Source organism: Lagenorhynchus albirostris, chromosome 18 (assembly GCF_949774975.1).
Source record: "Lagenorhynchus albirostris chromosome 18, mLagAlb1.1, whole genome shotgun sequence".
In the NCBI taxonomy this organism is placed as follows: Eukaryota; Metazoa; Chordata; class Mammalia; order Artiodactyla; family Delphinidae; genus Lagenorhynchus; species Lagenorhynchus albirostris.
Window position 1 is genome coordinate 76521714 of NC_083112.1, and position 15098 is coordinate 76536811.

At 49.9% G+C, this 15098-nt stretch overlaps 1 protein-coding gene across 2 annotated transcripts in view; it reads left to right on the top strand.

Annotated features, from left to right (window-relative positions):
• The window catches only part of COL4A2 (collagen type IV alpha 2 chain), a 177951-nt gene that overhangs the window by 128973 nt on the left and 33880 nt on the right, over nt 1-15098 (top strand). For both annotated transcript variants that reach the window (XM_060129545.1, XM_060129546.1), the window contains exons 14-21: nt 326-361; nt 942-992; nt 2123-2167; nt 4541-4594; nt 5509-5575; nt 9567-9677; nt 10137-10286; nt 13864-13956. In XM_060129545.1, coding sequence (XP_059985528.1) covers nt 326-361; nt 942-992; nt 2123-2167; nt 4541-4594; nt 5509-5575; nt 9567-9677; nt 10137-10286; nt 13864-13956 — 607 coding nt within the window. The remainder of the gene's footprint in view (nt 1-325; nt 362-941; nt 993-2122; nt 2168-4540; nt 4595-5508; nt 5576-9566; nt 9678-10136; nt 10287-13863; nt 13957-15098) is intronic.

A 15098-nucleotide genomic window follows, 5' to 3' on the forward strand; every position in this document is an offset into this window, starting at 1 on the left:
GATTAGGGGCTGTCCCCTGGGCGTGCACCCCCTGCCACTGAGGCCACTAAAGGCAAGTCACGGGCAGAAGAGAGACAGCCTTGCAGTCATACCAAAAATAACACACAATTTCATCTGTATTGTGAAAATCCAGGAGAAATAGCACGTTTTTCCCCTTGAATGTTGAAAAGCTGCAAAAGTTAGGGGTCATTTGTTACAATTCATTTATATTCATTATTTACAGTTTTATAAAATACTTTTCACCTCATATCATACATCCTGATCAATTTTAAATACTACTGTTCTCGAATTAATGAGCATTTCTTGTCTTTCATATTCGTCACAGGGTGAAAAAGGAAGTGAGGGGGAACCAGGAAGAAAAGTAAGTCGAGGAATAAAGATGCTTCTTCTCACTGGTGGTTCCCAAATTCTCGGTGTTCCCATCATAATGATAGACTGTGTCTGGGTTGTAACAACCTGCAACTTCTGGTTTCCAGTCCATTTGTCTACAGCAAGAAAGTAGGATCATTTTTTATGCTGTTTTCCAGAAAACAGTTTCAGAATGTCTTCATTCCCCAGTCAACACCAGCTAATCAACACTTTAACTTTAAATGAATCTAAACCCTTTAAAAGAGAAGAAGCCCCATGGAGGGGCTGGGTGGGTTTGGTGGTGGCTTTCTTGCTGGGGTCCAGCCGTGTCATCGCCCTGCCCTCCCTGATCTGGGTCATGCCTGCCCCGTATGCCCAGTCCTCCGGTTGTCACTTACTAGGTGACGATGACAAGTGACATCCTGGGTTGATGGCCATCCAGGCCGACTGCAGACATCCTAGGGCTCCACCGTGTGCGGAGCTGGAGTCGACACACAGGGGCAGGACGGCCAGTGTCGGGGCACTAAGAATGGACCCCTGAGCAGGCAGAGCATGAAGTGTGGGCGCCCTCAGGTCTCTCTGTTCTCTCCTAGGGCATTTCCATGAAGGGAGAAGAAGGAATCATGGGCTTTTCAGGAGTGCGGGTAAACCATGCCTTCTACACCAGCCGTTTGCTTTGTATTGTCTGGTTTTTTAAAAGACTTTATTTTTCTTTAATTTTTTATTGAAGTGTAGTTGATGTACTGATACAATGTCATATGTTATAGATCTACAGTATAGTGATGCCCAATTTTCAAAGGTTCCACTCCACTTCGAGTTATTATAAGATATTGGCTAGTTTCCCTGTGTTGTACAATGTATCCTCATAGCTTATTTTATACACAGTAGTTCCTACCTCTTAATCCCGTATGCTTAGGACCACAGCAAAGTTGACCCGAAAGTACAGAGACTTTCCATGCACATCCTTTTGCTCTCCGACACAAAGCTTCCCCTGCTGTCAGCGTCCTGCCCCTCCGTGATCTGTCGGCTACGATCGTGAGCCCGCATTGACTGACACACCATCGTCACCCACTAACTGCGGTTTTTAATACTGTGCACCTCCGCCTGGGCCGGGGGCAGGAGCAGAACTCAAACACATTTCTTCTCGTAGTAGGCTGAATTGCTCAGTGGTAACAAAAATGTCGGCTGGTTCCAACAAAGAAGTTGACTTCTTGTGGCCCTAAGAGTCCAACAGAAATGTGCCTGGTGGGGTGGAAGGGGTGGGAGTGGGGTGTCTTCTCCCGAGGAAGCTCGGCCACCTGTCGCTCCTGGGCCCGCGGGCAGACGTCCCTCCATCGGCCAGAGCTCAGTCAGCTGGCCACACCCAGCCCCAGGTGAGCTGGAAACGTGGCAGAGCCAGGAAGAGAGAAAGTGGCCTTGTGGTGACCACTTGGGGGCCACAGCTACTCAGAGGACATGTGTTACAATCTCCAAAAGTAAGAACGAAGGCTCCTGAGAGCAGTGGAGTGCAGGCCTCTTTCCAGCTTTACTGTTTTTACCGTACCGTTGATGGATTTCTCCAAATTTCTTTAAGTGGTGGACAGGATGCGTTCCATGAAAGTGTCCCTAAAATGACCCATCTCCTCTAGGAAAGAAAAGGAGGCTTCAGATGGTTTTGATACTGGCTTAGCAAAGTATTTTACTTTAGTCCACGGCGGGCGCCATAACTGTGCCCTCCGGGAAACGTCACTGCATATTCTGAGCTGTTACCACTACTGTTTTCTGTTCAACCCAGGGTGCCCCTGGCTTCGATGGTGAGAAAGGTTCACCGGGACAGAAGGTAAGTTTGAGACATGAAATGCAATCTGCTCCAGGCCTGAAGCACCTCGCAAAGGTCACATACAAAGACTGGGGCATCCCAGAAGAAAATGTCCCCAGAGAAAACATTTAAAACCTGCCCACGTTTACAGTAGCAGAAATAATGCTTCCTCCCAGATCATTCTCAAAGCGTAAGCGAGCTCATTTACGTTTTCTCTCGTTTGGCAAAAGCCAGCCCTGAGGTCCTCTCCCTCCGAGCCTCCCGTCACCCAGCCCGCACCGGCCACGGCTCCCGTGGTTTCCAGCCTGCCCCCTCCTCGGTGTCACCACCAGTGTGTCCTGTAGGAAGGTTGCCAACATGGCGGCCACAGGTCCTCCCACATTTTTTTTTTTTTTTTTTTTTTTTTTTTTTTTTGCGGTACACGGCCCTCTCACTGTTGTGGCCTCTCCCGTTACGGAGCACAGGCTCCGGACTCGCAGGCTCAGCGGCCACGGCTCACGGGCCCAGCCGCTCCGCGGCACGTGGGATCTTCCCAGACCGGGGCACGAACCCACGTCCACTGCATCGGCAGGCGGATTCTCAACCACTGCGCCACCAGAAGCCCCCTCCCACATTTTTTATGTATTGATCTCTCACATTTTGGCCCTTCGCTTACCTTCCGTGGTGACCCAAGTTGTTGTTTTTATCCTGTGTTCTATGGACAGATTTTTGGCCATTTTTGTAGGAAGAAAATGGTAGCTGAGCAATGTCTTATAAATCTGCATCAGGCTTAGAAATTGTCTGAATGCTAGCTAGCTCAGATGTGCGAGAAAACATAGGATTCGATTTTTTTTAAGTAATGATTTCTTTATTTTCACTATTTGCTGTCTTCACTAACTCAGGCAGAGAGTGCGCGGGCCAGCCCTGCCCACCGCAGACCCCCAGCACGCTCCCCAGAGGCGACCCCCGTGCACGTGGGGTGGGTGTTCAGATCAGGGCTCGCACAGGCGGGGCGTGTATTTTTACATGCATGTAACTTAACCAGGAAAAATGAACATTTCATCCCGTTCCGCTGTCCTCCGTTCATGTTTTTCACCCAACGCCTCTCGGGGGCTGTCCCACGTCAGCACAGGTAGCGTTGTTTGAACGGGGCGGTTATGTCGCACTGGACACGGCTCAGTCGGGATGCCTGCTCACCGACTCTGCATTCACTCCAAGCTCCGTCAGGGCTCCCAGACTGTCTCGTGGGATGGCCTCTAAGCAGGAGGTCACTTTTACTATCAGAGAAATTTGCCTTCACTTTCGAATCTTCAGCTCCACCTAGGATGAAAGGAAGTCCATCTAAACCAGAGGCCCAACGCGAAAGCACCAAATTAATCTTAGTTCATTCTAAATAATGTAACTTTCAGCATACGTGCTCCTGGATTTCAAACTATGCAGTAAAATAATCAGATGACGTACATACTTTATCCCATTGGCATTCCGAATTTGGGGGTGGCTTACTGTATATATTCTTTAGCAAGAGGGAATAAATTTCTAGATTTTTTAAAAGCTTTTCATATCTATCCAGATACGATGTGGCTCATAAGGGTAAACTTTGTCTCTCAATCCATATTCAAGAGAATTAGAATGCAGTCATTATTAGCATTAGATATTTTTTTTAAGTGAAGAGCAAAAACTTCTAAATGAAAAGGTTTAAGGATTCCAGTTGGTGTTAACTAAAATTTTTCAAAACCCATCTTGGGAGAAGGTTTTAATAGATGGATCAGGTGGCCAACGCCCGACCCCACTGGTCAATCGTGAAATCACAACAGTGGGGGCAGTCGGCACGTGTGACTCAGTGGGAAGGACTCGGGACCCGCCAGGAACAAATCTTGTTGAAAAAAGATGAACCTGAGACTAAGGAGGCCCAAGATCTAACAACTAGTTTAGAGAAAATCTGGGGGATAAAGGAGCACGTTGCAAAACTCCACAAGGATGGAGTGGACCAGATCCACCACACAGGGCGTTCACAGTACAAATGACCCAGTTTCCTCAACAGCAGCGACAAAAGGTTCCAAAGTAGAAAGGAAGAGAAAACCGTTACGAATTACAGGCACATTAAGAGACATATCAACCAAATGTCAGATTTTGCCTTTTTTGGAATCCTGATTCAGACAAAGCAACTTTAAAAAGACACGTTTGAGGTTAAAATCGGGGGGAATTGAACACAACGTGGGTAGTAGGTGATCTTAACAAACTATTGTTGATTTTATTAGACACAATGGATTGTGGTTACACCTTTAAATTCTATTATTATATAATTATTATATAATTAAAGTATTAATTAAAGTATTAATTTAATATATTTAAATTATTAATTTAATTATGTAATTAAATTAAATGATTATAGAGCACTAAACATCTTTCCTGCAGGGAAGCAGAGGACCGGATGGTTACCAAGGCCCTGATGGATACCCAGGACCCAAGGTGGGCTCAGTTTTCATCTGAATTGGGATGACTTCCCCTTATTTCCCTTGGGTGGTGCTCTGATCACCTCCTAAACACCCTGTTGGAGAAGGAGGCCTCCTCCATCCCGTATCGTGTAACTGATCGCACGACACCTGGCACTGAGAGAGGAGGTGGACGTTCACCTATGAGTCACCTGTGTCTCGGCCTCAGGGTGCTGCGTGCCACATGGGGCCACGTGGAGGTGGCAGTGGGGACCTGCACCCGGAGCAGAGTGAACCAGGGGGCTGAGAGTCGCAGGCACCGTAGTAACAACTGGTTCCCGCGGGGGACACGACTGACTTGTTTGAATAATCCCACGGGCGGGCAGGGAGGTTGAGGACGGGGTGTGCAGCTGCTCCAGCTGGTGGGGGAACTAGCTGGGTTGGGGGGCATCTACCACCAGGTGGGCCAAAGCTGGTGAGGATGGAGGGGACTCACAGTCAGGCCTTCCGGGCCCCATGAGGCTCACGGACGTCAAGGCAGCTCATGGAATTTTAGGTCTCACCGTCCAGACGGTATTGGATCAGGTGCCGTCACACCACCCCAGCTCAGCCCCATGGGCAGCTCAGGTGCAGTCATCAACACAGAGGAGTCTGCCCTGAGGAAGGCGGTCACCTGGCCACTTCCAGAGCTTGACAAGGGTCTCAGAGTGAGGTGGGCACCGGCCCACCTGTTCTCTCCTGGTGTGTCCAGCTGGTGGCTGGGATGCCCGGACTTATCAGCGCAGCATCATGGACGTGGAGCCCGGACACGGTCCATGGTTCTGTGACTCAGAACAGCCTCCGCTGGGCTCATGGTTGCTTTCAGTTCTGTTCTTTGGAAACAGGTATAGTGTCCAAAACTCCAAAAGGCCAGCCTCAACGTTCTTTTGTTTTCCTCTTTTCTCTCTCCAGGGAGAAATGGGTGAACCAGGCCCCCCCGGCCCACCAGCCTACTCCCCACATCCTTCCCTGGACAAAGGTCTGTATGCCACTTGTCCTGCTTTCTCGTCTGTTGTGGACACAGAGCCATGACCTTGTGAGATTTTCTGAGCAAAACAAAACAAAGCAAAAAAAGGAAAAGTGTTTACGCGTTAATGTTTAGCCCTTAAACGTTGGGGGTCTCAGTCTTGTGGACCCTCCCTCCCTCGTGGCTTAAGCGGGGTGTCCCGGAGAGACCCCCAGTTTGCCTCTGGCTGAGAGAGTGCTCACCACTTTCCTCCGCTGGGAAAGGCTTTCATTTCCACATACCTTGTGCAGGTTCTGGTTCTGCCACCTGCAGCATCGCTATAGAAACCCAGCCCTCGTGCCCGCCAGGCCTCCATGGGCACCGTCCCAGCCACTTCGCTGGTTTCTGGTCCAAACGCGCCAAGATGCTTACGCCCCCCCGCTCACCGGTCCGGAGCCTGGGATTGATCACGGTCCATAGTTTGGAAACAGTCACAGCCTTTTAAACTTCAAAGAACTAAACCTCCAGGCATTTGCACCTGAGCTCGTACAGGAAAATGATCCCATGGTCACAGTTGACCCCTGAGTGTCAGTGAGGGATTCTGCACATGTTGTGGCTTGTGCTGTCCTTGTTAGTTTAGCTCAGCCTCCCATCGGCACGATCTATTAAAATATAATTCTAGTTCTGCGCTTAGAGCAATGGTCTGTGAACCTTTTTGAATGTGCGTCCTTCTAGGTTTAAAAAAAAGTGTTTTCAGCACCCCTCCAAGTAATAGGATGAATATTTATTTATGGATAATTTATCCATGATACAGGATGTTCCCTGAGGTCAGAGATTTTAGCCTGTGTGGTCACTACTGTATCCTCAGTTCTAGAACAGTCCAGGCACGTGGTAGTTGCTCAGTAAATGTTTACCTGAATGACTGAATACTGCATTGCTAAAACATGTACATCAGATAGGGATTTTAAAGGGTGAGTTTTTTTTAAATGAAGATGCTCAAATGTTTCCTTCCTGTACCCAGTAGGTCATCTGTCTCACCCTATTATCTATGTCCAGGGGTCAGGGACTAACCTTCCTGCTTAGGTGTGAACCATCTGCTGGTTTAATACCTTTGCATGTCTTCATCCAACGATGGGGAAACTATAGACAGAGCGAGGACAAGGACAAGGCCAGGTGGGGTCCACTAGAGGTCTCTCTCCAGGGTGACATCAAACCATCGATGAGTATATTTCAAATAAACTCAAACCTGGCAGTCCACACCACTGTGGAGCCAGCTTCCCGTCCTTCTCTGGGGAGCCCAACACGTCTGCCAAGCCGGAAACCCCAGGGACCCGACATGAGGTTGACTTACTGTTGGTGATTTTGGTGAAATGGAAATCATGTCTTTGAGACTTTGGGAACTTAATTTTTTTTCATTTTGCAACCCACTTTTTTAAAATTCATTTTTTTTCTTGAATGAAGGATTCTTTAAATTCTATAATGCTTTACAATTTTCAAAAGTTTCACACACATGATTTCATATACTCCCTCAATAACCCTTTTGTCCCCCTATCCCTATATGGCCCCTCCTCCCTTCCCTCGCCCCACTAGTAACCACTGGTTTGTTCTCTAGATCTGTGTCTCTGCTTCTTTTTTGTTATATTCACTAGTCGGTCGTATATTTTAGATTCCATATATAAGTGATATCATACAGTATTTGTCTTTCTCGGTCTGACTTATTTCACATAGCATAATGCCCTCCAAGTCCATCCATGTTGCTGCAAATGGCGTTATTTCATTCTTTTTACGGCTGAGTAATATTCCATTGTATATATGTACCACATCTTCTTTATCCATAAATCTGTTGATGGGCACTTGGGTTGCTTCCGTACCTTGACTATTGTAAATAGCGCCACAGTGAACACTGGGGTACACGTGTCTTTTTGAATTAGTGTGCTTCGTTTTTTTGAATATATACCCAGGAGTGGAATTGCTAGGTCATATGGTATTTCTATTTTTAGTTTTTTGAGAAACCTCCATGCTGTTCTCCATAGTGGTTGCATCAGTTTACATTCCCACCAACAATGTAGGAGGGTTCCCTTTTCTCCACATCTTTGCCCACATTTGTTATTTGTAGACTTTTTGATGATGGCCATTCTGACATGTGTGAGGTGATACTGGGAACACAGTTTTTAAAATTAACATTGGTGATGTCTCGTCTCCTTTGCACTCATCAGAAAGCTCCCTGACTGAGAGCCCAGAATGCATTCAGCTCCCCTCACCACCCTGCATTCCTGGAAGCCACACCGGGACAGTGGGTGGTCAAATTTCCTTTTCCCCAAGTGCAGGGTGAGAAAGCCAGCAGCCACCCTCCTTGCCTCTTACAGCGGAGTTCCTGCGTCTTAGGTGAGCTGGAAGGCTGACCAAGCTCCAGGGCTCCTTGGAGTGAGAGGTTGACTCATGAGCAGATTCTGTCATGGAAGAGAGGAAAATACACGTACCTCTCACCAGGCAGCACTGTGGGAGCTTTGTCAAAACGCAAAGGGGTCGAAGAGCTTTGCGTTGAAAAAAATGATTGCAAAATGTAACTCAAAAGTGACCTTGCTCTTTTCCCAAACACTTGAGAAGATCTGTGGTTTTCAATTTTATTTGGTCTCTTTTTATTGTCATGGTAATGGCTAACATTTGTGTGGTGCTTACTGAGCACACGCCAGGCAATGAAGCAAGTTGTTCTAATTTGCACCGGCCCATTGATTTACTCCTTGTAAAGACCCTTTGAGATGGGGGCTGGCATGGGCCGCACTGTACTGATGGAGAAATTGAGGCACGGAGAAGTTGGGTAACTCGCCCCAGATCATGTACGTAGCAAGCAAAGGAGCAGGACTCAGACCCCGGCCACCCCTGTTCAGAGCCCAGCCCTCCGTCCCCTCTGCAGGCAGCCGAGCCCAGCACAGGGACGCAGACTCACACGTCCCACCCCTTAAAAACACGTCTAGCATGAGGCCCAGCGAATCCCTTCTTATCTTAAGGACTTTCTCTTAAGATTAAAACATTAAAGATCACATAGTGATGTGATCTCTCCTAACAATTACTAATCGCTGTACCATGAAACATCATACTCCCTCCACTTTCCCAAGTGTAGACCAGAAAAGCACGCTATGCAGTAAAGCGTTGCTATTTACACAGCCAGGGAGCATAGCAAAGCCCCTTGGCATTTGTTTATTTAGGGAAAAGGTCTGTAAGAATCTTCACGTCTACCATTCATCCAGCAAACAGCAGTGATAAGCTGATCCGGGCAAGAGCTGGGGCTCAGGGGAAGAGGGGTTCAGAGAGAGCTGGCCCCCGTCGCCCCCCAGCTCCCCCCGTGGTGCCTGGTGCAGGAGGCTCCAAACTGTCTCATTCGTTCTTCATTCCCACTGACTCAGCTGTTATGCAACCTGATTTTCCACGACCCTCTTCACCCGTACCCCGCCCCCCGCCCAGGTGTCCTGCTCCGTGCTCACGTGCTTCACTTGGGCTGATGTCCTCTGTGGACGTCCTTCCCCTGACCGTCCTCTGCCCTCCCCTCCCCTGTCATCTGTCTCCATCAGCTGTCAGCTTACCTTCTCATGAAGCCTCACCCCTCTGTGACATTGGGGCTGTAATACCATCTGTACACGCGCTGTTACGGGAATCAAATGTCAGCCAAGTGTGTAACGCTGAGTCTGCACACTCAAGAGCTCAAAAATACCGTCCACTTCTATTATTCTCATTCTCTGTGGTCCCTCCATGTCAGATGTCCCCCCAAATAATCCTCCCCTCCTTTGAAACCTCTCTGTATCTCTTTGGCGTTCTGTTCCTCTCTTGTTTTATAACATTTATAGGGATCTTTTATCAGTCCTCTTTGGTTGAAAATGAGCTCCTTGAAAGCAGGGGCCACCATAGATGAAACATTTAGACACTGCCGGCCTCGTGCGATGGACAGAATATCAGTAAATATATGTTCAACGAAAAAGTGAACATCTGCCTTGAGTCCTGGACAACAGTCTTGCTGTCTCGGTTCCAGGTGCCAGAGGGGACCCAGGATTCCACGGAGCCCCCGGGGACCCAGGAGCCCGGGGGGAGCCTGGAGACCTCGGCTTGCCAGGCCCGCCTGGTACATCCATCGGAGATGAAGGTAATGTGCTTCCGCGGCATCGAAACTGAGACGTCCCCGCGGGTCTCACACAAACCCCCGCCCCTCGCTGGCTGCACGGCCCCCCAGTCGGCGCTCTGTCTCATAGGCTGGCCCAGCAGCTCTAATGCATCTCGAATGCGTGTTGGGATGTCGTCACAGAACCACGCACCCGTGACAGTGACTCCCTCACTAGGTCGGAGGTGTGCTGACGATACCTCACGTGATTCTGTCACTTGGCCAGGAAGAGCACGGGCGCCATCCAGTGTTATAACAACTCTCGGTCCGTCGTCTGGGGGCCAGGAGAGGGGCTTCTTCAAGTGGAAAGATAGTGATGAAATATACCAGCGGCGTTGCCCTTTAAGTCACTGACGGGACTGTAAACCACTGGCCCAGCTGGGGGCCTCCCGGGGCGGGGATCTCAGAGGTCTCACGCTGCTGTGATTGCTGTTGGATTTTCAGATGAGAAGAGAGGCTTACCAGGCGAGATGGGACCCAAAGGCTTCACAGGAGAGCAGGGCATCCCCGCCCTGTACCCCGGCCTGCCGGGAGCTGACGGAAGGCCAGGGCTCCGAGGTCCCCCAGGGTTCCCGGGACCACCTGGCCCAGACGGTAAGTGGAGGGAAACTCAAGAGAGGTCATGCCAGTGTCCAGACAAAGCCTGGCCCCGGTTGCATTTTCACTTGGGATTTTCTTGTAAATAATTCCGTGAACTAGGCAGTGGGCAGTGAGAGAGTGTGGCGGGCGCTCTGGGGTGCAGGCAGGAGAGGCCCACCCTGACAAACAGCCTCTCCCCTGGGTTAACCAACGCGATAGGCAGCCTTGGTGACCTGGGCCCCCGAGGAGCCAGAGCTACAGCTAAACAGGTGACGATGCTTCGCACCAGGAGTGGCTGCACCACCTGTAACGGGACGTGGCAGCCCTTCGCGGGGCCCAGACGGAAGACGCTGAGAGTCCACAGACTGGACAGGCACGGCGTCTGGGCCCTCATGCCGTCGGGCACAAAACTGAGTTTCCAGGTTCTGACGCAACCGTGGCTCATCTTTCAGCTGAGCTCCAAGGAGGCTTGCCCTCCAAAACAGTTATTCTCTCAGCTTCCAGCTTCAGGGTTATGCTTTGAACATCGTAAAATCGAACTAAAAAAGAGGTCACTATTTCTGTCTCTGTGACAGGGACACAATTCAGCATCTTCTTTTCAAAATATTTGACTTTTAATTCCTGACATCACCCCCGCTCATCTCTGACAGATTCCTCTCTTCACATGTGCTAATGGATAGTGTGTGAGTTCAGTGAAAGGTAGATCGCCCAGGCTTTCCTTGCTTTCAGAAGCCAGCTTCTTATTGCTGTCTCTTTAGAAGGAAAACTGTTGGAGGCATGAGAAGCACATCAGTACGTGCTCCTGCCACTAAAAATTCAGCAGTCACTTCTCTGTCGTCTTCCGCGTTAAATTTTAAGCTACTAAGGCTCTACGTTCCCAATTTTCCTTCAACTGCAAAAAGCAGATTCTCACATTCTTTTGAAAAATTCGGGGTGCAGATATTTCCCTGGAATTTGCCAAATACTTTGAGCACTGTTATCACTAATCTTTTTTATTATCCTGGCAGTAATATTTATTACTGCGGCATCTGTGATGATGGCTAAGTTTCTGTGAACATTACATATCCTGAGTAAATGGTATCTGTTGAGTTTTCCTTTTTTGGCAACAGAACATGATGTGTTAAAAATAAAAGCATAAAAGTACAGCCTCTTCAAAAGACTGTGATTGAAGGCTAACCTTGCCATCATTCCTGTAACTAAATTCCATTTTGATAGACACAAACACATACCATCTGGCTTTGTAAGTCTTGCTTAGTAAATCTATGATTTACCAATGTAAGTCATCTGTAAACAAATTAACTAATTTCCGGTCCATGTGGTTAACTGAAGGGAGAATTTATAAAACAGATGGAATGGTGTCTGATACATTTTATCAACTTCAGTTCTCCTTGAAATGTTTATTTTACCTTATGAGACACATTGCTCCCAAATCACTTTTTTAAAAGCGATCTCTTGTACAAAAAGTAGCCAACCTTAACGGCCTTTTAAATATTTTTGTGTAGAGTCATAATTTAACATCAATGACCTTGAGTCCCAAAGAGTTCTTCAGCGCTTTCCCTGGAATGAAACCGTTGGATTCTTTTCTTGTTAACTGCATTTCACTCAGTTTTATGTGTTGCTACTGATGGAAACCAGAATTTTTACTCTTTTTCCGCTCCAGCAAAATCAAACCGTGAAGGCAGTTTTCTTTCTGAGCTAAACGTTTTGCTTACGTCCAGTTCAGCTCAGGTAACTGAGTCGACTGCCGGGGCTCTAGAATAAGTCAAACTACTGCCAGGTTTATTACGGCCACTGACCTCCTCAGGAAAATCATGTTGGAAACATCACAGAGGTGCACTGCTATTCTTTTTTTGTTTTTTTTTTTTTCATCAGGAGATCCCTTTATTTTTTTAATTAATTTTTATTGGACTATGGTTGCTTTATAGCGTTGTGTCAGCCTCCACTGCACAACAAAATGAAGCAGCCGTACACATACAGAGATCCCCTCCCTTTTGGACTGCCCTCCCATTTAGGTTACCACAGTGCATTAGGAAGAGTTCCCTGGCACAGTGCTATTCTTTAGGACTTGCTTGAAATTATGAATTTACCAGATGAAGAAAAAAGCAGTGTAGGAAGGAGGGAGGATGGAGCCTTAAGATGGCCCAAAACTGCCTTTTCTGTCTAGATTTGCAAACGCTGTGAAGCATACCCACAATGTCTTCGTCTCAGATTGTAAAAGCCAACATCCCTGGAGTATCTGTGATTAAATAACTACCTGTAATACTAGCTTCTCCTAACATATCAGGAGAACGTGGAAACATAGCATAAAGCCCTCAGTCCACCGCTAGGCTGACATGCTGGTGACCTGGTCACCAGTGACCTATGCAGCCACATCCTGGGCACCATTTGCTCTGTCAGCAGCCTCCCAGCGGAACAGGGGGCAGCCAGCACCCCCCACACACACTCTCTTCTCCAGCTGCCCCCCCGCCACGCCTTGTCATCTCTCCCCTTCTTTTTGCGGCTCCTTTGCTAGGTCTTCCTTCTTCCCCCTCCACCATCCCATGGGCAATGGAGCTCCTGTCTGTGTCTCTCTATCTAGCACGCTCCTGCATTCACAGGAATTTGAACACCAGTTAGGTCCCAGCTCTCCCTGTGTCCCTAGCCCGGTTCAGTATGCTGAGCTGCAAACTCATCCCAACTGTTAACTGGACACCTCGTCACCACTGTGTGTCTCACGGGCATCTCCAAATTTGCATGCCCCAAACCGAACTCTGGGTCTCCCCTCCCCAGCTCCCCACCCAGCATGGTCCCCTCCTGGGCCTCAACCCATCTCCACATACCCCGGAGCTCGGGCCAGAGCCCTGGGAGTCAATACCCAGCAGTGGTGCTTCCCAGGAATGTGCAGCCCAGTTCCTACCACGAGATGGCGCTCTGCTCAAGTGGGACACGGAGCGTTTTGTGGGCTTTTAGAGTCTGTTTCTTACACCCTCACCCGGATGTCCCTGCTTGGAATGATCAGAGCCCTGCACGTGGTGAAAGGATGCCTGAAGTACCGTGATCCTAGTGATGGGGGTGGGAGAATCACAAGTTATCTACATGGTTACGTGTGTGCACCCAAAGGAGTGAAAGAGGAAAGATGGTGGGGTCTGGGGGCAGGGGCGTGCACAGGTGCTCGCGTGTTCCAGAGGAGAGGACAGAACTGGGGAAGCCGGTTCATTTTAACATCTTTTACTGTTTGGGTTTTCTGTCATTCTGGGAACCAGAAGTTGCAGTAGTCTTAGGACCCAAGTCGAAGTAAAACACGTGGTTAAAAAAACCTGAAGTCTTCTTTGGACTCAGTGTTTCTGAAAAGTAAAGATTTCTATTTCTAGACTTTAATGGAAAAACTAAAATCACAGGCGTTCACATGTGTTTCCAATCCCGGAAGCAATGGCCACAAAAAACAAAGGCTCCGTGTCTTTCCGCGAGTAGTTGGGATGGAATTGGAATGGAGGCCATTTTCTGTTGGGAGACTCGGCTGTAACCCTTCCCACACGGGGTGGGGGCATACGGGGTGGGGGCATACGGGGTCCTGGGCTGTGCTAACGTGCCGTCCTGTGGGTTTTCTCCTCAGGTTTCCTTTTCGGCCTTAAAGGAGCAGAGGGCAGGGTGGGCTACCCTGGACCTTCTGGTTTCCCCGGGGCTCGCGGACAGAAAGGATGGAAAGGTGAGGAGTCCGGGAACAGCAGGGGGCGGGGCGCTGCTTGGCCCTCCTGAGTCCAGCTCACCCTTCACTGGTTCCAAGAAGAGGATGAGCCCCTGCTTCCCCCCAGCCCCCTCCCTGCCAGGGCCCTCACACTGGGGGGCGGCGTCTCCTCGTTTTCCGCACACCCAGCTCTCAGCTGGCTCTCCCGTCTCTGTTCTGTCTGCCACGTTCATCACTGAACTTTCAGGCAACACGGGGCCCAACATGGGACAGAAAAGATGCGCGGTGGCTTCTTAGACCGAATTCAGATGACTCATCCGAGCCCTCGGCTCCAAGAAAATGTCACAAGTGTTTGCAGAGGGCTGTAGGGTCGTCATCTGGTTTGGTCCTAACCCGACTCCCCGAGTTAGGGTTGCGTCAGCAGCAAGGCGGTGGCAAAGCAGGAGAGACGTGACCTGCCCAGGTGGGGCGGACGCTGGTGGGAACGAGCTGTGCTCGCTTTCCTCTCCCTGCTTCGCCTGGGGGACCCCACCTCTCCAGGCAAGGGCCGCCTGTGGGGACCTCGGGGGGGGGGGGCCTGTTCGGCTCGCCCATCCCTGGGCATCCCGGGTTTTAACCGCCGGACCTCTGCGGCACGCGTGGAGCTGTGGGCGGTGCAGGGGTCCGGCGTCGTGGATGAGCTGGGCAGCTCGGCACCCCCGGGCCATCACGTGTCCCCCTTTGCGCCCTGGGAGCCAAGCCGATCACCATCCTCCAGCTCGTCCCTCCCCTGCCCCCGCGCTCCCTGGGTCCAGCCAGCAAGACAGAAAAAGGGAGGGCACGTATTTCTTCCCTCCGCACCAGGACCTTGGGCTCCAAGCACGCAGCTGCTGCCAGGCCGCCCTCTCTCCGGCTCCCCTTCACCCTGGACCTTCCTGCCCTCCCCCCGAGGCCCCTGCGGTGGCTTCTCAGAACTCCTGTCGCTGAGTCCCCAACTCCGCCCACACCTCCGTCAACGTCCTGTTCTTTACGTATCTGCATCTCACGCTCCTTGTCTAAGAATGAGAGGGAGTGAGGACCAGAGTAGGCGTGTCTTGCGGTGGCCACGCCCCCAGCCAAGCCCTCACCCCCTTGCCCTCCTGTCCCCTGCAGAGCCAACAGGAGGGTCGTACACGTGCTTCACG